A 22774-nucleotide genomic window follows, 5' to 3' on the forward strand; every position below is an offset into this window, starting at 1 on the left:
GGGGGAGCCCGCACCGGACAAGAGGGACGGCAGCGGGGCGGGAGGAGTCGGCACCGGGCACCAGGGGGAAGGGGCATCAGGGGGAGCGGGCACCGGCACCGAGGGAAGCAGGAGCCGGTACCGGCACCGGCGGGACAGCACCGCCCGCATCCCGCAGCGAACAGGACGGGCGCTCCTGGGGGTACCAGCCTCCCAGCCCCGTCCCGCTCCAGTCGCCCGTCCCCGCGCATCGGGGTCCGAGTCTCACCTGGGTCATGACCTCCCCTCTCTCCCCCCAGCGTGAAGGGGCCTCCCGGAGCCACTGCTCACCCGCCGAGGGTCGGGGATCCCCGCGCTCAGCCTCGGTCCAGCGCAGGCTGCGGCGGCACCGGCGAGTTATGAGCGAATATCGAGCGGCAGCTCCGGTGCTCAGTCCGGCCCCCCGGCAGCCTTTTAATGGTGCTCGGGGGGAGGGCGGTGGGGGCAGAGCGCTGCCCTCCTTTCTGTTCATCACTTTCGTTTTCCGTTCGCTTCCCCGCCTGGCACGGTGAACACGCTGCAGAGATCAGCCTCGAGCCAAAAACAAAACCAAACCCCGAATCCACCCCCAGCAGCAGCAGAGCCTCGTTTGCATTGGGCTTCGTAGGTCAGAACACGCAGCCGGGGGGCAAGAGCCCTCACCCCCGCCTGTGGGCACATCTCACTGCACAAGCACCATCACCTGATGCTCAGCACCCCGGTGTGGGGCTCCTCAGCACCTGAAGAGTGGGGGATCCTCAGCCCCCCACTATTGCCCCCTGCCACCTCACCAAACCCACCCCACAGCAGCTCAGCACCTCATCCCGGCATGGGGCAGTGTCCTTCCCTTGTGTGTTTTGGCACTGCTGCGAGTTTGCGGGTGCTACTCACACACAGCTGACACACCCTGCAGCCCGAGATCCTCTCAAAACACACACACACATCCCCAAGCAAAAACCCCAGGAAGTCCCTGGAATCCACCTCCAGCCCCAGGAACCCACCACAGCAGCATCATCTCACCAGCCTGGGCATGAGGCTTCAGAAAGCCCCAGCCTGTGAAGCGGGTGTTGCGCTGGGCCCAGCGCTACAGTCGGCCTCCAGCAATCCCACCTAATGGAATTACCTTCATGCCAGAAGCCAGCTGCGAGCCCTGGAAACAACCAGGGAAAACTAACACACCTCCAGCTACAAGTGGCTGTAAAGATAGCAGGCACCAGAGGCAAAGTCTCCCTGCTGACAGCAACGCTGTTCGATCCCTCCGTCGAGCGATGGGCACGTCACGCTTGGTAGTGCCACCTCAACACAAAGACAGCCTCAGCCACAGAAAGAGAAGTTTTTCCTCAAAACAAGTGGGAGGAGGAAACACAGCCCGTGGGTCACACTGGCGGCAGCAGAGCAAGGAGGAAGGAGAGGCAGGGACTGGTTTTCTGGCGTGTTTGTCAACACAGAAGGAGGAAGAGAAACAATGTTTTTGACCTTCAAGCTTTGTGCGGTCTCAGCCACTGGGGGCCTCAGAGGGAACCCCTGCCCTGCTCCCATCCAGCAGCACCCCGGGGAGCCCCGAGGGAAAGGGGTTTTCCCACCACAGAGGGAAGTGGGACAGCCCAGGCCTGTGGGCTCTGAACGGATCCCACTGGAGTAGTGGGCTGCCCTGGGAACTGGGCATTCCTGGGTGGCACACCAATGCACCAATGCTCTGCTCACTGCTGGACCTGCGGTGGGACAGCCACCTGAACAAGGCCAGGCTCTGCTCCATGTGCTGTCAGTGGGGAGCAGTGGGGAGCTCAGCTCCACAGCTGGGACTGATCCCCCTGGAGCCCCCACAGGAAAGGGCTTCCCAGCCTTGTCCTCGCAGCTGACATGAGAACTGTTACAGTTTGGGCAGCACCAGGGCTCCATCCCTGGGTGGGAAGGAGCGATTCCCTCCCCTGTGAGGATGCATTCCTGGAGCCAAGCGAGGCCCAGCCCTGGTATCAGGGTGTTCCACAGAGATACAGCCTGTCCCTGCTTGGTATTGCCTTTGAGCGGAAATCGTCCCCCTCTGCAGCCCTGACTAAATCACAACAAAGGTCTGTGCCACAGCTCAAGCAGCATCAGTGAAAAACAAACTAAATACCTGAAACAACCCCCTCCCAGGTGCCCGAGCCAGGACGGGCAGTGCCCAGCTCACCCAGGCGGAGCAGCCTTGGCACTGAGGCTTCGCTCTGGTTTTACAGGTGGGATATTTTCCCTCCAGCTCCAGGAACAAGCAGTTCTCACTCTATTACACAAAGGTTCCGGCCCTGCTCGGCACATGCAAAGGCTGGAGAAGCCGCGGAGCAGCGCGGGCAGGAGCCGCTCTGCTGTCCCTCCATCGCCGGCCGCAGGAAGCCACCGCCGGAGCAGGGAGGAGGCAAGGCTGCGTCACCACATCCACAGCATGAGGGCGGGGGAGAGCCGAAACCCAGGATTTGCCGATTTTAGACAAACAAACACCGAGCCGAAAGCGCTGAGTTTCGGTTTCCATTCCTGCGGCGGCTCGGCTGACAATCACGGAGCGGTTTCTCCACGAAGTCACCGCTGCTGCCCCGCCAGCCCCAGATACGCTGCCCTTTGTGTGCTGCACGCACAGGGTTTGTCCGAGGACAACCTGGGAAGTGGGAGAGCCTTCCCGCGAAGATGCTGGAGCATCTCCTGTCCTGGTAACAGCCCCCACCAGCCCAGAGAGACCCAGTGACTGAGTGAACATTCGTGATTTCTCACAGCCCCCTCTCCCTGGCCCTCCCCAGGCATCTGCTAGGCAGGACCATGGCACGGCTCTGCTCCCAGCGCTGCCGGTTGGATACCCGGGAAACAGGAGCCTCTACTTTTCCCCAAATATTGCAGGCTGCTTCCGTGGATACCTGGAGGAGAAAATGCAAGCAGCCGAGTCTCCATCACCACACAATCCAGGAAAAAACAGGGACTTGGCATGAGTCATCCGCAGCCCTTATGTAATTTGTCTCTGGATGCGAGTCCTCCACGCCCGGCTGTGAGTGGAGCAGCCCCGGGCTCCCAACGGGAGGAGAGGGGAGCACGGCTGAGGAGCCAAGGACCCCAGGAAGGCAGCTGCTGGCAGCACCAGGCTGGCAGGGTGGGTTCTGAGAGCCCCAGCCCTGTTGCAGGGACCCCAGGCTCCCACCGCAGGTGGACACACTGGAATCCACTGCAATGATCCAGTTGTGGAGTGCACAACACTCACTGCAGCCCTGGGAGCCCACCCTGGTGAGTGCAGCCCCCATGCAGAGGGTAGGGCTTGAGGGTTCCCCCCTGCAGAGCCCCAGATCTCAGAGCTGTGGGATGAGCTGATCCACAGGTGGGACGTGCCCCCCACGGCCGATGCTTTACCATCCCCGCTGAAACCAGGGCTGCAGGACCAGGAGCTACTGCCACGCTCACACGGGACTGTCCCCGCGGCCAGGGCATGTTGCTCAAGTCCCGACGGCCGCATCCAGCACAAGGCCACTCATCCTGACACTAATTTATAACCTCTGCTCACAGCTCGCTGCAGACAACTTCCTTCTTTGCTTTTCCTTTTCAGCCCTCATCCTCCCACGAGTTGCTGACTCCGCAAGCCCCCAGCTGCCCTCGGCAGTGCGGGGAAACACCGCGGCACAGCCAAGAGCAGCACAGCCACCCTCGGGAGTGGAACACGTCACCGGAGCATCCCTCAACATTCCCAGGAGGTCTCTCGAGAAGAACAGGGCTGCCCCACCAGCACCTTCCTGACTGGCTGCCCGGGGAGCTGCTCAAAGGGAGGGGAGGATTGCACCAGCCCAAATCTGCCTGCAGAGCTTTTATTGCTTGGGGAGCTGTTTACATCCCAAGGAAGCGCCGCTTAAGCAGGGTAAAGTACGCCCACACTGGGAATGCCTTGCCGGTGAGGTGATCTATAGTCTCTAGGGCAGGTAAAGGTGCACGTAGCCAGGGAAGAGCTGCTGCCTCCTGCCTGCTCTGCCCCAGCACTTGCTGCCTGCTGCCACATCCCCAGCACTGTCACACCAACACAGAGCTGCCCCCAATCCTGTCCCACCCCACGCTCCGATGCCACCTCTCAGATACCCTTACAGAGGAGTCAGGAGGTCCCTCCAGCTGTCCCCTTTCCACCTGGATGTCCCCTCTCCCGCAGTCCCTGGATAACCTGGATGAGTTTGTCCAAAGCAGAGATGGCTGGAGCAGGATGCTCAGCCCACAGCTCTTCAGGGCTGCACAAAGGCACCACGGCTTTCCAGTCCCAGCACTGCTGGAGAAAGTTGTCCCTGTGGTGCAGACAAACCTTCACTCACCATCACAGCATGGGAGCAGGAGGATTTGGGCTGGAAACACACTCCAGGTGTGGCTCAGCACCACTGCTCACGCTGGACAGGCAAAAGACAGCTCAGGGTGATCACAACCCTTTATATTTCCTTGGTCTGACACACTACTGCTGTCCCAAGTACGCAGATAAGACTTCAATATCTTAACAGCAGGCAGCTGGGAGGCAAAAACCTCTGATAAGGCAGGACTCCTCCTCAATTGCAGTCTCAGCTCAGCCTCAGCTGAAACGAAACAAAATCTAATGCCTCACAGGAATGGATCGCTTTTCCTCATGATTACGTGTCAGAACTCTTCTAAACACAGCTTGGGGACTGGTGGTTATCAGCACTGGGTGCAGCCAGCCGGTCCCAGCCGTGCCATGGACAATCAGACTTTGGAGCCACGTTTCAGGCTCCCTGCACGCCCACAGCCAGAGAGAGAGCACAGAGGACACGTCCATTTATATCCAATAAAGAGTGTTCCTGTCCTGCCTTAGCCCCTGCTTTGCAACCCTGTGCCCAGACGCAGAAACACAATGAACCAGCAACGCTCTCTCAAAAAAATATTTATTAACTCATTAAAGTGACCTGTCGCTGCTGCTGTTGCCAGATAAAGTTTGGAGAAACCCCAGCACTCCAAGCACCCGACTCCTTCCAGCCGGAGACACTGCGAGAGCATCGCTGCGGCCGCAGGGCACGCGGGGGCCCTGGGATGGGACCTGCTGGGAGCCGCAGCGGGTGGGGCGGCTGAAGGAGTCCTGGGGGGAAGGGGGTGGAACATCCTAGCATGGAGCAGCTGCTCAGACCCGGCGGGGAGGGAACGGCAGCGCCCGGCCCCGCGGGATGAGGCGCCCGGTGGGAATGTGGGGACCGGGGACACCGGGGGTCCCCCCTCGTGAGGAAGTGCGAGCTCCTCGGAGCGTGGCCGCTGGGTTCAGCCCTGCACGTTCAGCAGTACGGCTCTGCCGTGCAGGATGAGCTTCCCAACCAGGGCTTTGCTTAAAAATCGCCGTTGGCTTAAAAAAAAAAATCCCAAAGAATGGATTTTTTTTTTTTTTTGGAGAAAACTAGAAAAGGACCCTAAATCCTCAGAAGTCACAGCTCTTCCTGGCCCTCTGGGTTTCTCCCTTCCCACTCCTTCCCCCAGTAGACCTGGGCAACCACCATAACACAACTGCTGTCACAACAGCTCCCACTTGTTTCCGCCACCTGAAAATGCCAGTGTCACACACAGAACCCAACCTCCCAGGGCCTGCACTCACACTGCCACAGAGCCCTTCCTGGTGTCGATCATTGTACAGATCTACAGAATTCCTGCTCTTGGCAGCCCCTCTCCATCCTTGCAGCCCCTGGGGATGGGGAGCAGCAAGTTCCCCTCATGCCAGACCCCTTGGCAGCTTCACTTGCTCTTCCCTTTTGCTCCTGCCCACTCCTCCAATGGACACTGCTCTGGCTGAGCCTGCCTATGAGGCAGGGTTGATAACTATTCCAAGAGAACAGGGGAGGAAAGCTTTATAAAAAAATAAGCTCTTTTTTTCTTCTCTCCTCCATACAGGGCAGAGCATTTTTGCCTTTCCCTTCTCTGGGCATCTTTCCTCCACCCTCCTTCTCCTCTGACCTGAACCTCCTCGCTCCCAACACGAGCCGCTCTGAGTCTTGTTAGCCCGTGCCCCTCGTGACACCACTCCTCGTCCCACAGTGCAGCCAGAGAAGAGGCAGTTCCCCCCAGAGTGGCACGGCCAGCGTCCCTCCAGGCAAGTCCCCCCCTCTCACTTCTGCTCCGCCTCGTCGGCCACTGCGGTCACCTCGATGGCGGCGGCAGCGTGCTCGTCCCCGGCGGCCTCGGCGGCACCGGACGGGACAGTCACAACCGTGCTCCCCCCAGGAGCTATTTGTGTCACATTCTGGATGGTCGTGCCGAGTCCTGGCAGCGTCAGGAGCTGGAAGGGGCTCACCACCTTCACCACTGTGCTGCCGTCCTGGACCGCGGCCGTGCTCAGCACCGTCAGGTTGGAAGCGTCCGGGTGGATCTCCACCGTGCCGGGGAAGGTGGAGCCGGCGGAGGCCAGCACCGTGTACCCCCCCAGCAGTGGGGAGGCCGGGGAGCTGGCAGCGGGGGGCTGAGTCGGGCTCTTCCCCAGCACCGAGGGTGGGAGGGCCGAGACCACTTTGCCCAGAGGGAGGTTGGCAATCTGGGAGACTGGCACGCCGGGGGTGACGGCGAGCTGTGCCGGCTGGGACAGGACCTGGGAGGTGATGGCAGCTGGTCCGGAGGTGGCCCTGGTCAGCCTGGGACGTTTCAGAGGTGTGGGGACGGAGACAGGGGTAAGGGTCATCAGGACGTTGTTGAGATGCTGCGATTTGTGCTTCAGCTCCTTCGCTCGCTTGCGGTGCTCGTCACACTGCTGCTCCAGAGCTGGAGAGAGAAGAAGTTTGGCTCAGCCTGCATCCTGGACAAGCTTCCCAGGGACTGTGGCAATGCCTGGAGCTAGTCCCAAAACAGGTGGTTTAGCAAACACCAGCTTTAACACAAACCCCACTTTCTTAGCCCAAAAGAGAAGGCAGCGATGACCGGCCTGAGGACATACCTGCCAAATCCCGTGTGTACTGCTCCCTCGAGCGATCCATCTGGCACTTGTGGCTGGCCAGGACCTTCTTGACCAGATCCAGCATACCAAAGTTCTGGACTACGTTGTTGAGTAAAACAGCATCTTAAAAAACAAGACACAGACCTTTGAGGAAGCAAAATTCCCCACGCAAACTACTTACGGCTTGGAAAAAGCCACACGACAGCAAACGCGTCCAGCTGAGACAGCCAAAATCTGCAGGAGGGTAACGCAAGAGGCTGGGGAAGAGGAGAAGGCAAAAGCCATGAGAAAGGGCAAGAGGTCTCCAGCGTGTAAACAGTCCTCTCCTGCCTAGCAGGGGTGATAAGGAATCTGCTGGCACAGTAGCTGCTTGCTGTATCATTATTCCGATGGCCTAAATTCCACCTCAGTTCCCAAGCCAAGTGTTTGTCCAGACCCAAAGCCAGCACAGAGGAAGCCCCAGGCACAGGGAATCGGAGAACTGAGGTCACCTGAAGTGTCCCTGAGCACAGCCAAGAGCCTGCCCAGGGAGCAGCCAGAAATGGGATTTTTTGTGATGGCCTTTGTCCCTCTAGTGCCATCAAGATATCTCCAAGGAGAAAAAACCCACAAGCCCCTCTCCCAAGGTGACTCAGCCCTGTGCCCAGGTCCTTACCCCCAAGCTGCAGTGGGGGATCCTGCGCTCGCTGCTGCAAGCCCTTCATGGTCTCCGCCAACTCCTGGTGGAACTCGTGGATCACTTCTTCCAGGAGACCCATGTCCTTCAGACCTTGCCAAAAAGCAAAGGTGTCATCTGGAGAAAGAGAAAGCAAGGAGAGCCTCAAAATCCTCAGCAGGGGTTTAAAATCCTCAGCTGTGGGCTCCCTGTGGACACCCCCTGCAGGGGTGCAGTCCTGCTGGGCTGGAGGTCAGGGGGCTGGGGCAAAGCCCACCCAGAGTGTGGGCCCAAAGGAGGGGCAGCCAGAGAAGGATGTGCTTTCCCAATCCCTGTCCCACACAAACAGGACACTGATGCTACAGAGAAGTCCATTGCTCACAGCACACCAAGGAAAGAGAAGGACTTTATAACCCCTCTGATAGGTTTGGTTTGGGGTTTTTTTAACTCCTAGAGCCACACTTGGCCGTGGCTTTGACATCTCAATGCTTGGAAACAACTTCATCCCCAGGTGATGCTGCAGCACACCCACACACCAGTGGCATATAACATTGCTCTTTGCTCTGTGAGCAGCAAAGGAATAATCCCAGAGGAGGTTCATGCAAGGCTGATCTGGCAAGAGGGTCCTTTCTGCTCCTCATCCCTCCTATTCCCCTCTTTCCCCACACCTCCTTCACCCGGCTGGGCCAAGCCCAGCGGGATTCTCAAGCCATACCTCCGATGCTGGTGCTCCAATCACTGGCATCCTCACATGTTTCTATGGTTATTGTAGCTGGGGATCCGTTCACTGCAACCAATAGCAGAAAAGAAAAGAAAAAAAAATTCCCAAGTCCTGATTTTTCCCTGTATTTTCATGGGCTGTCTCCAAGGGAAGCGCTCCCTTGCTGCATTTCCGTGACTTTCTCCTTTTTATTGCACAGGATCACTTTCGTTTGAATCCAACTCCCAGCACTGAACAGAGGGAGACGCCCAAGTGGTTGCTGTGCCAGCTGTACTTATTTTTCCACATTGGAGTGCAATCCCCAGGGATTACTCCTGCAACCCTTGCAGCACGAGAACACGTGCTCAAGAGCAGCATTTCCCTCCCACTTTCCCCTGCAAACACACCAGTAACTGCTCAGGGCAAAAGTCAAACAGATTTAGAGTCTGATTTTTCTGGCAGCCCTTTTTACCCAGCCACCATTTGTCTGGAGGGTTTCTAAAGCCTCTAAGGGGAGAGCAGCCCCCCAGCCGTGCAGGGATGCAGGAGGGCTCCCTTCCTTCCCTCCAGCTCTGCCAAATCTCAGCGGTTTTGTTACCATAGAGCCGAGGAACCGGCGTCATTCAAGCCGTGTGCAGGAGCGGGATGGATGGGAATCTGGCCAGAGCCCCACGGAGCTGTGCAGAGTGTTTGGAATGCTCAGCTGCTGCCATTAAATCCAATCACTCTGCTCCTTTCCTCGGCAGCCCTCGGGGCTCTGGTTATTCCAGCACAGCCCAGCGGTGTGGGAAGTGTCTCCCATCGGTGAGCTGATGTCCATGTTTAACAGGAGGGCTCGGAGCAGGCTGTGCCATGCATTGGCATCACCTTCCCCCACCTCAACACCAGGATGTGGTGCCATGGGAACTCTGGAGAGCCAGTCAAGGGGCTTACCCTGCCCCACAGGCACCACTAGGAGCTTGGGATGTGGGGCACTTTGGGGGCTGTTCTTCATGCTCAGAAGCAAAAGTTGTTATGAAATATAGAAGTACTTCAAAATTAGAAAGTTTCCAATAAAACAGCTGCCTCTAATTACAGGTAAAGTTCATAAAATCAGAGAATGGTTTGGGTTGGGAGTGACCTCAAAGCTCATCTCATTCCACCTCTCTGCCATGGGCAGGGACACCTTCCACTAGCCCAGCTTGCTCCAAGCCCTGTCCAACCTGGCCTTGGACACTTCCAGGGATGGGGCAGCCACAGCTTCTCTGGGCAACCTGGGCCAGGGCCTTACCACCCTCACAGGGAAGAATTTCTTCCCACCAGCCAATCTAAACCTACCCTCTTTCAGCTCAAAGCCATTTAAGTTCAGGGCTACAGCTACGTAACCCCATCATTTAAATCCCACTTTTATGATCGACATTCACAAGCGCAGATAAAAAAAATAATCTGCTGGGTCCCCCAGTTCTCTTTAATCTTTCATCAGACCAACCTGATGAGCGAGCCTTAAATAAAAACCCCTAAATTATTCCAGAAGAAGTCAGGTTAGAGCTAAAAGGAGATGGGACTCCTGCCCAGGCACCCTGTGCAGCAGGAGAAGCCAAGCTGATCCCTATGGACACAGCCCGACCAGCAGTGAGGACAGAAGGGAACTTCATCGAGCAACAGCTACAGATGAATTGCAGTCCTCTGCTTCAGCTGCCTGGTTTTGGGAGAGGCAGGAGGCCAGAAGGGAAGCTCCAGCCCTAAGGGACCGTGGTTCCTGTGCTTTGATGTGAGGAATGGTTGGACGTACCATCAGCAGAGGCGGGAGTCAGAGGGATGTATTCCGTCGATGTCTGGCTGGTCAGGGACACCCTGGCTCCAGTCAGGTCGATCTTGGTGCTCCGGCACGTGTTGGAACACACCTTCGTGTGCTGGTAGAAATCCAGCTCTCCTGAGTCCATGATCTTCCTGAAAGAGGGGGAGCAAGCACAGGGACAGGCACGTCAGCAAGAGCCAAGAGCTCTGAGATGCAGCTCCTGGCAGCCTTCACATCAAACTTCTCAGAGGCAACAGGAGCCCTGACTGGAACTGATGAACCCGTTTGTTGTGGGAGGAAGGGGAGGAGAAAGCGCCTCTCTGGTCGCACCAGAACATCCCCTCAGAAGCTGCAGCTCCCAGCAGAAGGGTCAGCTCGAGTCTCAGTTCAGGGTGAGACCACAGAGAGCCTCTTCCTTCCTTCCCTTTCTGGCTCTACACCTCAAAAAAAGACAGGGCATAACCCTATTCATAAACTAAAATCAAGTTTGTCACCTCAATTAAGGAGGGTGGCAACACTGGCATAAGGGATCCTCCCAGTCTAGGCACGTTGTCTCTGAAGCATCCCCAGGCCTTGCTGGCCAACAACCCCCTGAGCTTCCCAAGATTTGCTCCCATGGGCTGCTGGCCTTGCCTTCACACATTCCTCCTGAAGTTTTTTTTTTCCCCTCTCAAAGCCCTGCCTTGTCAAAGCCTAAGCCTATTATGCAAAATCTACGTGGAGCAAAAGCTGCTTAAGAGGAATATGGGAGAGGCCTGCATTGAAGCAGAAGAATACAGGGAGAGGCAATGTCACCCTGTGAAAAGAGCACAAAGCCACTGACAATTCCTGGGAAAGAGGTGATGCTATTTTATCCTGCCCAAAGGCAGAGACAGACTTTAATTAAATCACAGTCTCAGGCTTGTGTTCAGGAAGACCATAGAAGAATTGAATTACTGTAGTTAAGACTAGACAAGATAAATGCTTGCATAAAGATTTTTTTTTTTTTTTTTGCCAAGTAATGTCAAGCAGACCTGCTGCAACCAGAGCATTAGTGATGACCAGACCAATTCCATTTGGTGGGTCATACTGGGAACCCACAGACAGTACGGCCTCACCACCAGTGGCCATTAAAATTTCCAGTGTCCTTACACCAGCTGGGATCTCAGTGTGGTTCGAGTCCTAAAACGACCAGAGAAATATTTCTTGGCCCAAATTATTCCCTAGGCACAAGGACAGAGCAAAGCCGTTGGACTGACCACATCTGGGGCCAGGCTGTCATTAAGACAGATGTTTAGTGGCTCATTTGCTCCCTCAGCAGGAAAACAACTGTGCCCAAGGTTCTGTTCTACCCCACCACTATTCCCCCAAAAAGAAGGGGGGAAAGGAAGAGACTCACCGGAGCATGATCCCGTTCATCCGGATCGCCCGCTTCCAATCCTTCAGCGTGGACTTGCCTGCCAGGTGGACAAACTCCTTGGGGCTAATTAGGTGATCATCAAACTGCAGAAGGCAGAGGTGCACCATCACTGCCACAAGCTGTAAATAACCCGGGGTGCCCTGCGAGCAGGGTTCAGCCGCGGAGCCCGGCGGCGTTTGCCGCTGCCCAGCAGTGGGTGCAGCTGCACCGCAGCCTCCACGTGCCATTTAACAGCACCAAACCAGATGGCTGGCACACACTTCCCACCCCAGAGAACCCTGGTTGAGTTAAAAAGATTAAAGCCAAACATGGATGGTTAGTTAACAGCTGCTCAGAGCCAAGGGCTTGGGGTCTGTGTGAGTTCAGAAGTGCCCAGCCCAGGCAGGACAGCTGGAAAAAACAGCTTGTGCAAAGTATCATGAACAGCAGGGAGCTGCTCACACTCCCACTAACAGTGGACTCAGCAAAAGCTGGGCTGCACCAGTAACATTTGGGTCCAGGGGCATGTTAAGCCCCACAGGTGAGAGGGAAGGAGCCCATTTGTGGGGCCAAAAGACCATTTGGTCTTTGACCTCCTGCTCCCGAGCCCAACCACTGGTATCAGTGGAACCTCTGGCCTCTCTCGCAGCACACACCCACTGCTACTGAAAAGCAGCTTCAGGCAGCTGACAAACACCTTGCCAACTCTTTCCCTGTCTTTTATTGCCCTACACACCCAGCCATGACTGAACACACGTGCTGACCTAACAGCAACCTGCAGAATCATAGAATTCTAAAATCATTAAGGTTGGCAAAGATCTCCAAGTTCCTCAAGTCCAGCTGTGAACCAGGCAGCTCTTTAAAGAGTTACCTTACAGCCCAACTCAGGATTTCCCAAATCCAGGTCTCCTCTTTTCCATGCCCAATGTCTACCAACACAGAGCAGCACCACCATCAGTCCATCAGAAACTGCTTCTCTTAACAAGGACATGGGTCTTCAGTGCAGAGGAAGGATTTTAGGTGACAGCAGCATTACCTGCAGCAGTACCTGTCCTCTGCCTTGGGGACAGACAAGACCATCTCTCCTAGGAAAGGCAAGGGCCACCCTTTGGGAGCCCTCCTGCAGCAGAGCCCGAGGAGACTCTCCCTCAGCAGGGTATTGTTTAGGCCATCTACAAATGCCAGCAACGGCTCACTCATGGTACATTCCTGAATTCATGCAAATTTTAACCATGAGCTACCCAGGACACAGTAGCAGCTCTTCAGTAGGTCCCCACTTCTCAAACTATCAACTTTCCAACTGAGCAGATACCAGAAGTGCCCAAATTTCTCAAAATTTTCAGAAACACGTTTAGTTGAGGCAGCGTTTCTCCAGCCAAAACTGCTCGACTTGGCCAAGACAAATATCAGGTACCCCATAGCACCAGGAAAATGTCCTTCTTTTCCAGAATGACGTGGTTCTGATGCAAAGCAGCTACCAAAGCTCATCACAAGCAGGACAGGCCAGTTGAGCCCACAGCCCAGAGCTGGCCTCTCTGCTCTCACCTGCACACACTTCACATTGATCCCGGGGCACACAAACTTCCTCCAGATGAGGTTGGCTTTGCTGTCCCCACAGGTGATGGGGTAGACAATCTCTGCCTCCAAACTGTCCTCATCTTCAGCCATCTTCACTTCTCACAGGGATCAGAGGAAGGGACAGATCAAAGAGAAACGTGAGCCACAGCCCCCCATTCACCTCCCCGAGGCACACATGCAATGAAGAGCAGTTTTGAAACTCAGGAATGAAAACAGAGTAGATGTTGCATGGTGGAGTGTACTGGGGTTTGTGGCCACCACTCAGTTACACTTTGCAACTAAAGCATCCAACCACGCAAATTTCTCAGGCAAAACAGCCCAGGTAGATTTATGCCAACCCAGCTGCAGCTGAGCACATGGAATCGAAGAAGTCAGTGGTCTCACTCTTGATAAAAAAGAATGATGTTATTTGGGTGGAGACACCCTTGGTTTTAGACTAAAACTGGCTTTAAGTCAACCCCAGCCCAGCTGGTCACAGTTTTTGCTCCCTAAATTCACTTTTACCTGTAACCAAAGCCAGTGAGTTTGCTGCAAAACTGACATCCCCACGGCAAGCTGGAAGGGCAGAAGCCAGGGATGGGCACAGGGATTCATCCTGGACCAGGAGAGGGCAGCAGCAGCTCAGCCAGGCACTGCCAGCTCCCTCCTGATCATCCAACCCCCTGCTGCCTGCTGGGCTCCCCTGGATCCAGGAGAGCATCCCCAAGGCCAACAGGAGAACATCCCTGGTACCCCTGGTGGCTCAGCACAGCAGTGCCCAGACTTTCTCAGGCAGAACCAGAGCAGGGCTGTGCCACATTTGGGGTAGTGGAGCTGGCACAGCTCAGCCAAGGGGCTGTGGAAGGAGCTGACCTACCTAGAACCGCTTCCTTCAGGTGTGTGGAGGCCGTGAAAGCAGCAGCAGCTGCAGCGGCTGCATTTTCAGTCTCCAGAGTGTCTTCGTTTATGTCACCGCTGGAAAGAGAGTCGGACACATCCTTAAGCCGTGTGGCCGTGCCACCCCCACGCCCGGTGCCCCGTGGAGACATCGCCTCAGAAGTCCCTCCGACCACATTTTCCCACAAGAGCTAAAAGTCAAGAGCTCTGGGTTTGGGAGGCTCAGCTCCATTTTTCCATGTGGAGATGAAGAGCCCCACAGCAGGCAGGCCCCTGTCAGCAGCCTGGCTGGCTCTGCCTTGCGTCCCCTTTCATCCCAGCCCCATGGAGCTGCCTCCGGCCCAGCCCACGCTGGAGAGCTGGCGTGGAGGGATGCTGTCAGCACAGCCTTCTTGCTCAGAAGTCACTGCCAGCTCCTGGCAGCTCTGCCTGAGATCTCCTCAGGAAAAACATGTGTGAAACATGCTGCTGCTGTCTGGGCAAAGGACTGGCTGAATCCCTTGGTATGCAGGATGCTCGTGGGAGCGGGACCTCAAGGAGCCACAGAGACACTATAAAGAAGTTTGACAAATCCCAACAGCAGATCTGTGAGCAGAGATGACATAACATGAGCTACAGATCCTCATTATCTGATCTCTGAGTTTCTTAGAACCTGATACACCCATGATATCCACTAATAGCTGGCTATCCAACTGCTTCCATCCTTCTCACACTGGGGATCTCCACCTTCTCTTAGTGTTTTCCTCCCTGCCACGGGCAGGGACACCTTCAACCTGAACGCTTCCAAGGATGGGGCAGCCACAGCTTCTCTGGGCAACCTGAGCTAGTTCCTCACCATTCTCACAGGGCAGAATTTCTTCTTAAAATCCCATCTAAATCTACCTTCCTTTTAAGATGCATGTTTGGTAGTGTTATTGAAGACGACTAATTGCTGCACCAAACTTGTCCTGCAGGGGCAGGGGGGGAAATACAATTAAGCTTTTCACATACTTAGGCATATAAACTTTCTAGGAAGACTGTATGGAGAAAACAAACATGAAATCTACCCCAGTTTGGTATCATGGGTGAATTAAAAGATGGTCCTAATGACTCACTGGCAACCGCATTTTCCACCCGCGGTGCCACGGGGACAAGGAAATTCAAGAGCAACTGGTTTTTCCATCCTGGCTCCTAACACACAGCTCTAGGGTGGAACTGCAGCTTCAAAGCATCCCTCCCCTTGGCAGCTGCAGGGCAGGTACCTGTGGGGAGCAGCACAGAGATAAGGAAGGTGTGGGCAGCAGCTCGGCCTCACCAGGTGAGTAACTTGGAGATGCTGCTCCAGAGAAAAGAGAGATGGAGGCAGGTCCAGCTGTGACAGAAAGGTGATGGATGTCACACTGGCTCTGCACCTCCCAGAGAACAACAGCCCAGAGCCCTGGGAGGGGAAGGAGATGGGTAACACAAAAGGACTTGAAAAGGTAAATTCGTTGCTAAGGCATCTGCACACAGGTGAGTATCAGAGAAGTGGTGGTCTGACAGAAGAACTATAATCTGTTTATTTTTCATCAGTTTGCTGCTGGGTTCTTGCTTTTCTCCAGGTGCATTTAAGGAAAAGTAAGTCCCACTTCAGCAGGGTGCCAGAGGCAGCAGCCACCCCTGGTGTGCACAGCCCAGCACCCCACAGCCCCGACCCTGAGCTGCCTCCACCTGCCACCACATCAAGAACCTCCACCAACTCACCCCGCAGCAGAAAGTCAGCACCTGAAACAGAGGATCCTCCAGGACTCCCTCGCATTCACACCACTCCCAAAAATGACCGGAAGGCACGACTGGCTGGGGAGGAATAACCCAGCCCACACCTTAAACCTCCAGAGGAAAACAAACAAACCAACTCCAAGCTTGGACTAAAAATTCAAGCAACTGAAGTCTGTGTCTGCCATGGAGATAAAACCAGGGAGGAGATAAAACCACAAAAAAAGGCGAGTGTCTCCACGCTCCTTCTCCCATCCCATTCCAGAGGCAGATGCGAGAGAAAACACAAACACCTTCCAAGCCCCAGCAGTGCAACCCCCCAGGCCAGTCCTGCCTTTGCTGGTTGCCATGACGAAGCCCAGGGAGGACGGTTCTCATCTTCCTCCCCAGGAGGATCCATAAACCAGATGGGAGGAAGAGAAGAAAGCCCGTGTGGATAACACACCAGGCTGGCATCTCCCTTCTCCTCTCTCCTGCCTTGCCTGGAAACTTGAGAGAGGAAAGTCTCCCCCCAAAAACCTTGAGCTGGGGCTGCTGATCAGAAATACAAGCACCAAGCAACAGATCCCTTCTAATCGCAGACCAAAGAGAAAAGCTTCTTGCTCATTATTATTTTCCCATTTCCCTCTGCCTTTTCTTTAAAAACACACGAAATAATTAAGTTCTTAACAACTGGGTGCACAGGGAGTTTTTTAAATAGCAGATCCATACCCAAAGGAGCACTAGAAAAAGGCACCAGCCCCCAAGCTGAGTTTGGTTTAAGTGCCACACAAGGCAAGTTGAAAGCTCCCCATGTGAGCGGTGACCGAGCCAACACCGAGGGATCTCAGCCCATGCCTGCAGTCACTGTCCTGATGCCAGCTGGGGCTACAGAGGAAAAGGGAGAGGAAGCCAGCACCGCTGTGGGAGCAGAGCCCCTTGAAGGCAACCATCCAAAGCCATGGAAAGACTGGGTGGCTCATGCTGCCACCCCCCACCAACCCCACTGCCTTGCTCGGCAAGGAGAGTCGGGCAGGTTTTGCTCCACGACCCCAAAATCCACATCTTTTCCATGGACCCAGTACCATCCCCAAGCATGGGGGAGCCAGGACCTTGCTCAGCAGCCCTTCTCCAGAGAGCTGCATGGAAAACCCTCAGGGAATCTCTTTGTACCTGCCAGGGTATCTCTGCTCACAGCTGCGACTGAATGAAAATGTCCCTGTCTCTGCTGTGCAGAGCTGTCCTCTCCTGACCATCCAGGGGACCCTGGGAGGGTGAGAAAAGGTTTCCAAGCTTTTACTTGACAACCAGGAACCGTCCTGCATCCAAAAGCAGACATATCCCAAGTGTCACACCTGGCTGCTTCTCCACCGAGGGAGCCAAGGAAGTCACCAAGGGACAGAAAGCAAGAGGAGTGGAACCCCTCTTCCCCACCATCACCCACTCCTCTGGGAATGGAGAAGGCTTTTGGAAGCACTCACAGACTCAGGATGTGGAGGAGCTGGGCAGATCCTGCCCATCCCAGCACTGACAGCTCTTGCCTCTGCCTGTCCCTGTCCGTTCTCTACCAGAAATTCATCTGTTAATGGGTTTTATCCCATTGGATTGGAGCAGCACAAAGCGCTGTAGCATAAACACTGTCCCTTTCTGCCCTGCCTGAAAGCCCCAGGGCACTGACACAAAGACATGTTTGAGAAAAGGAGACAAACACCTTCTTCTTATGGAAAGCAATAAACAGCCACTCACCACCTACTTATTTCAAGTACAGGGACTTCTGGATCAGACAAACCTGCCTGGATCCAGCTCCAGGTGTTCATCTGGATTTTCTGCCCAAAGAGCAAAGCACAAAAATGGCTCTGGGCACCATCCCATGAGAAACAAAGAAATAAAGCAAAGAGCCCATCACCATGTGGGCCTTCAAGGTACCAGCCAACCTCCTTGGCCATGGCCAACCTGCCACTGAACAGACCAGATCTGGACCAATAGCTCCAAATCTGAAATTCCAACAAAAAAGGCAGAAATTAGGCAAAGCAACAGCACTTGAACAATCAGACACATTCAACTCTGGGTTTTTAGAGCAGTGCCTCCCCGTTCAGCACTGCGTGGTTTCAAGGCCACCTCTCCCACTCCCATTGCTGGCAGGGGAGGTTCCTGCAGAGCTTGGCTGAAAAACAGCCCCAAACCCCCCCACCTTCAGGGAAGGGGAGCCCATCTGCACCACCCTCACCGTGCTGCAGCCAGACCCATCTCTTGGAGGGACACAGCTTAGTGAAGCACTTGTGAAATAAATAGCAGAAAAACATTGATTTAGTTACTGGTGTCCTGTTCCAACCGGATTTGTGCCCACTCCAACATCCACATCCACTCAGGAAAGGATATTTGGAGTCAGGGTTTTGTTGGTTTTTTTTTTTCTTTTTTAATATAAGAATAAATAAATAAATAAAAAGCTGTATTGCTTTTCACTCTGGGTACCAGCACCAGCTCAAAACCACCAGTGGCAACTCAGCTTCAACAGAAAAAAACAGCGGAGCCTGCTCTGCAAGTTCAGAGCTGCAGAGCCCTGGGTATGGTCCTGGGGTGTCAGCAGGGCCCTGACGAGGCACTGGGACTCCCCGGTGAGCCACGAGTGCCCCGACCCCGTCTCTTACCCGTGCTGGGACAGGTTGGTGGTGACCAGCACTGTCTTCACCTCCTCCATGCCCCCGCCGTCCACGGCGCCGTCGGGCGTCGTCACCACCACCACCTCCTCCATGTGGACGCTGACGTCCGGCGTGGCCATCCCGGCGGGAGCGGGAGAGCCCTGGGTCACCGGCTGCCTGTGGAGGAACGAGGGGAAGCCCCGTGTCAGGAGGTCTCCCTGATGGACTCGGTTGTGGAAGGAACACCGGTGTGGTGGGATGAGGGGATGCAGGGACTCCACGTTCTAAGGAGAAAGGGACGAGCAAATCCCCAAGTGCTCCTTCACAGGAGGAGGGATGAGGGGAGGCTCAACCCAACACATGCCCTGCAGGCTGGGTGAGAGTGATGGGTATGGGTGGGACTGGGGTGCAGGAGGGGAAGGGCAGAGTATGAGAGAGGTCCAAAAAAAAAAAAAAAAGGTCCTGGCATCCACTGAAAACTCTATGAAGATTCATTTAAAAACGCACCTTCAAACTGAGTATTTCAAACTATCTCAGAAGGATTTCGTGCTGCCAGAGCAGCTCATCACTGTCTCCTTCATGGCAAAAACAGGGACTCTTCCCTCCTCCAAAGTCACACACACAAAAACCAAATTAAAAAAGCACGTCAAGCCCGCAGAAACAAAGTGACATCTGGAAACTATTTAAAAGTGTGCATTTCTAATAAATCAGCAATAGATGTTAAGACAGCACTCCCTCTCCAGCTCTCTTGGAGACCCTTTAGGCACTGGAAGGTTCTCTGAGGTCTCCCCAGAGCCTTCTCTTCTCCAAGCCAAACACTTCCAGCTCTCCCAGCCTGTCTCCATAGCAGAGATGCTCTGGTACTCAGAGCACGTCCATGGCCTCCTGTGGACTCACTCCAGCAGCTCCACATCCTTCTGGTGTTGGAGGCCCCAAAGCTGGAGGTAGCTCTGCAGAAGGGGTCTCACCAGAACAGAGCAGAGAGAGAGAATTCCCTCCCTTGCCCTGCTGCCCACAGTGCTGGGGATCAGCTCTCATCCAGGTATGGAGAATTCAGTGCCAACAAAGCATCCCCTATAGCACTGGTGCAGCCCACACAGAGACAGGTAAGGGTGCACCTCATCCAGGCCTGGCTGTTCAAGCTCAGACCCCCACGATGTCCTTCAAACAACAGCACAGAGCACAGCAGAGACACCACTTGGCTCCCGCCCCTTCCCCAGGACACGGCCGGAGCAGTGCGCTGACCCAACGCGTCCCATGAGACTCCACAACTGGGTTCACGCCCTGCAGAAACACCTGCCTGACCCACAGGGACCCCACAGCGTGATCTTCACCTCCACAGAGCCCATGGATTTATCCAGGGTGGACTGGCCCCTCCACACCAGCCCAGCACGAAGCCACCGACAGAAGCGCTTCAGTTTTCACAGCAGCGCAGTCACTCAGCTGCGTTGGGCTCAGCTACTCCCATTTTTGTTGCCACTCTTATCCCCACACTTGTCCTTCATTTTGGGATGAAACCCCTCCTGCAGCATCAGCATCACCCACAACGGCCTCTGCAGCAGCACGAGGTTTTGGGACGCTCCGGACATCCTGCCCAGCATCATGGGATTGAAACTCCACATGTGCTTCTCAAATGCCTTCAGGGAGGAACCGGCACAGAATGGAGAAAAACTGAGCTGGAAACACAATTAATCTAAAAAGCAACTAAAATCACAGCGGCAGCGGGGTGCAACGGGGCGGTGGAGGGGCGTAGGGGAGCACCCCAGCTCTGCCAGGGCTCAGGGTGCCCATGTACATCCCTCCTGGTGCACCTCGCAGGGTGATGAGGGTGCGTCAAGGGCCGCAGGGAAGATTTGGGGTGGGGTGGGGAAAAAAATACAAAAGGGGAAAAAAAAAATAGCATTGCACAACTGGGAGGGCGGGGAAGGATTTTTGGGGTGCAGCATCAGGAGGGCAGAGAGCAGGGGGAGCGCACTGGGGACAGCAATCAAGGGGTGCAGAGAGTGAGGGGGGGAGTGTGGGTGCAGGGAGGGTACTTGGGGGTGCACAGAGAGGGAGGTGCACGAGGTGGACTGCAGGAGAGCACAGAGAGAGGGGGAGCACGGGGAGGGGGCTGCAGGGGGGTTGCACAGAGGTGCGCAGGGCAGGGGGGCCACGGGGGTTGCAAAGGGCGCAGGGGGTGTGCATGGAGAGGTGGCTTCACGGAGGGGGAGATGCAACGAGGCACAAGGGATGCTACGGGCAGGGGGCTGCACGGAGAGGGGGGGCACAGGGGGCTGCGGCTGCACAGGGGTAGGGGGTACACGCAGGGGTGGGTGGCACGGAGGGGGGCTGCCCGGAGGAGGGTTGCAGGAGAGCTGCAAGAGGGTGTAGAGCGGCCTCCCAGGAAGCAGGGGGCACACGGAACGCAGCGCGGGGAGAGAGGGCCGGAGAGGGGGATGCACGAGGTGGGGGCTGCGGCTGCACAGCGCGGGGGGACAGGACGAACGCGGGGGACGCTGTGCTGAGTGCGGTGCAGGCGGGGGCGAAGCTGCCGGGGGGATGCACGGGGATGCTCCTGCGGCTGCGGGTCGGGCGGTGGTGGGTGGGGGTGTCGCGGGCGGGCAGGGGTGCCCCGCGTGTCCGTGTGTGTCTCCCCCAACCTCCCGATGCGGGCGCGGGTGGGGGGCCGCGTGGGCGCGCCCCGCTGTCAGGAGGAGGAGGAGGAGGAAGAGGAGGAGGAGGAGGAGGAGGAGGAGGCGGGGGCCGCGGGCGGGCGGGCGGCCGGGCGCTGCCGCCGCCGTAACGTCCTGACGCTCCGCAGGGACCCGGGCGGCGCGTGCGGCGGAGGCCCCGCGGCGGGCGAGGGCGGAGGCCGCGCCGGGGCCGCTTACCTCGGGCCGGGGTGCCGCGGCCTCCCGGTGGGGCTCGGGGCAGCGGGCGGTGCGGGGCGCGGGCGGTGCGGGGGCGCGGGCAGGGGGCGGCGGCGGCGGGGCCGGGGTAGATTGGGGGACACAGCGGGGTCCGCCGCGCTGGCTCGGGGCCCGCGCGCAGGCGCACGGCCCGCACCGGCTGCCGAGACTTATTTGGCGCGGGCGCCGCGGCCCGCGCTCCCCGTGAAATAGGGACCGGGCGAGGCGGCCTGCGCCTGCGCGGCCGCCCGGACCGGGGGAGGAGGGAGGAGGGAAGGGTTTGGAGGGGGATGCGGCGAGAGCTGCCCGTGGGGTCCGTGCGCTTTGGGGCCTGGGGGGGATCCCCCGTGTGTCCGCTGTGCCCCTGTCCCCCTTGTGTCCCCATTGACCCGTGTCCCCCTTGTGTCCCCCGTGCCCCCTCCGTGTGACCCCAGTGACCCGTGTCCCCACTGTGTGTCCCCACATGTGACCACCCATGTGTTCCCCCCGTATGTCTCCTGTGCCTCGTGTCCTCTGCGTGTGTGTGTGCCCTGTGTGCCCCCCCACCCCGTGTCTCCTGTCTGTCCCCTGCCCCATACCCTGCGTGTCCTTTTCCCGGGGTCCTGTGCCCCCCATGGTGTGTCCCCTGCGTGTCCTTTTCCCAGATCCTGTGTGTCCTCCCAGCCATGCCTCCCCTCCTGTGTACATCTCCTTGTCCCCTGCATGTCCTCCTGCGGGGCCCTGCATGACCCCTTGTCTCCTGTGTGTCCTTTTTCCAGGTCCTGTGTGCCCCCCGTGTCCTCTGTGCCCTGCTTAGCTCCTTGTGTCCCCTGTCTGTCCCCTGCCCCATGCCCTGCGTGTCCCCCTCTGAGGTCCTGCGTGCCCCCCGTGTCCCCTCCCGAGCCCTGCACGCCCTCCTTGCCTCCTCCATGTCCCCCCCGGGTTGTGTGCCCCCTGAGTGTCCCCCCACTGTGCCTCATGTGCGTGTCCCTCTTGCCTCCTGCATGCCACCCGTGTCTCCCGTGTCCTCCCTGAGCCCTCTGTCCCTCCCCTGGCTCCCCACGTGCATTCCAGGGTTTGTGCAAGCCCTCAGCTGTTTGTGGCTGGTTTTCATGCACCTCAGGAACACTCTGCACAGGTTTGCTCCATCGTGGTCCCTGGGCTCCTCTTAGCACTCAGGGTGGGATGATTTCACGTCCTGGCACCTTATCTGCTCCCTGCTCTGCCCCTTTATCAGTGGGCAAACCCACTCCAGCCATGGTGCCAGAGAGGCTGCTGAGAAAGGATGAGCTGTTATTTTTCAGACCCAGTTACTCTGCAAAATCTCTATTCTTGGGTTGCCCAGGTGAGCTTTTGCATTTACCGTGGCAGGGTTGGTGCTCTCTTCCCTTCCCCTCACTCAGGCACAGCTCGAGCACTTTGTAGGGATCCCTCCAAGAGTTAGGTAGATATTTTGCTTTCTTGACCCGGTGTTGATTTTTTCAGAAGGGACTTCTGACATGGGCATGGAGTGACAGGACAAGGGGGAATGGTTTTAAGCTGACAGAGGGCAGGGTTATATTGGATATGGGGAAGAAATTCTTCCCTGTGAAAATGGTGAGGCCCTGGCACAGGTTGCCCAGAGAAGCTGTGGCTGCCCCATATCTGGAAGTGTCCACAGGTGGGTTGGATGGGGCTTGGAGCAACCTGG

General features: G+C 56.6%; 1 protein-coding gene across 2 annotated transcripts; it reads right to left on the bottom strand.

Annotated features, from left to right (window-relative positions):
- Positions 1 to 4891: 4891 nt before the first annotated feature.
- GMEB2 (glucocorticoid modulatory element binding protein 2) lies at positions 4892 to 19958 on the bottom strand. 2 transcript variants are annotated; one of them, XM_050313934.1, is made up of 10 exons: positions 19549 to 19958; positions 18224 to 18391; positions 13843 to 13940; positions 12954 to 13081; positions 11409 to 11512; positions 10025 to 10182; positions 8269 to 8340; positions 7554 to 7691; positions 6899 to 7021; positions 4892 to 6726 (listed from the first exon to the last, which is right to left on the bottom strand). In XM_050313934.1, exons 2-10 carry the CDS (start codon positions 18352 to 18354, stop codon positions 6080 to 6082), a joined length of 1599 nt encoding a protein of 532 aa, XP_050169891.1. In that variant the 5' UTR covers positions 18355 to 18391; positions 19549 to 19958; the 3' UTR covers positions 4892 to 6079. The 2 variants fall into 2 exon arrangements, with proteins under 2 accessions (XP_050169891.1, XP_050169892.1); XM_050313935.1 differs by lacking the exons at positions 18224 to 18391; positions 19549 to 19958 and having other exon boundaries at positions 12954 to 13076; positions 13843 to 13932.
- Between the last annotated feature and the right edge of the window lie 2816 nt (positions 19959 to 22774).

This window comes from Myiozetetes cayanensis, unplaced genomic scaffold (assembly GCF_022539395.1).
Source record: "Myiozetetes cayanensis isolate MyiCay16 unplaced genomic scaffold, myiCay2020 scf19, whole genome shotgun sequence".
Classification (NCBI taxonomy): domain Eukaryota; kingdom Metazoa; phylum Chordata; class Aves; order Passeriformes; family Tyrannidae; genus Myiozetetes; species Myiozetetes cayanensis.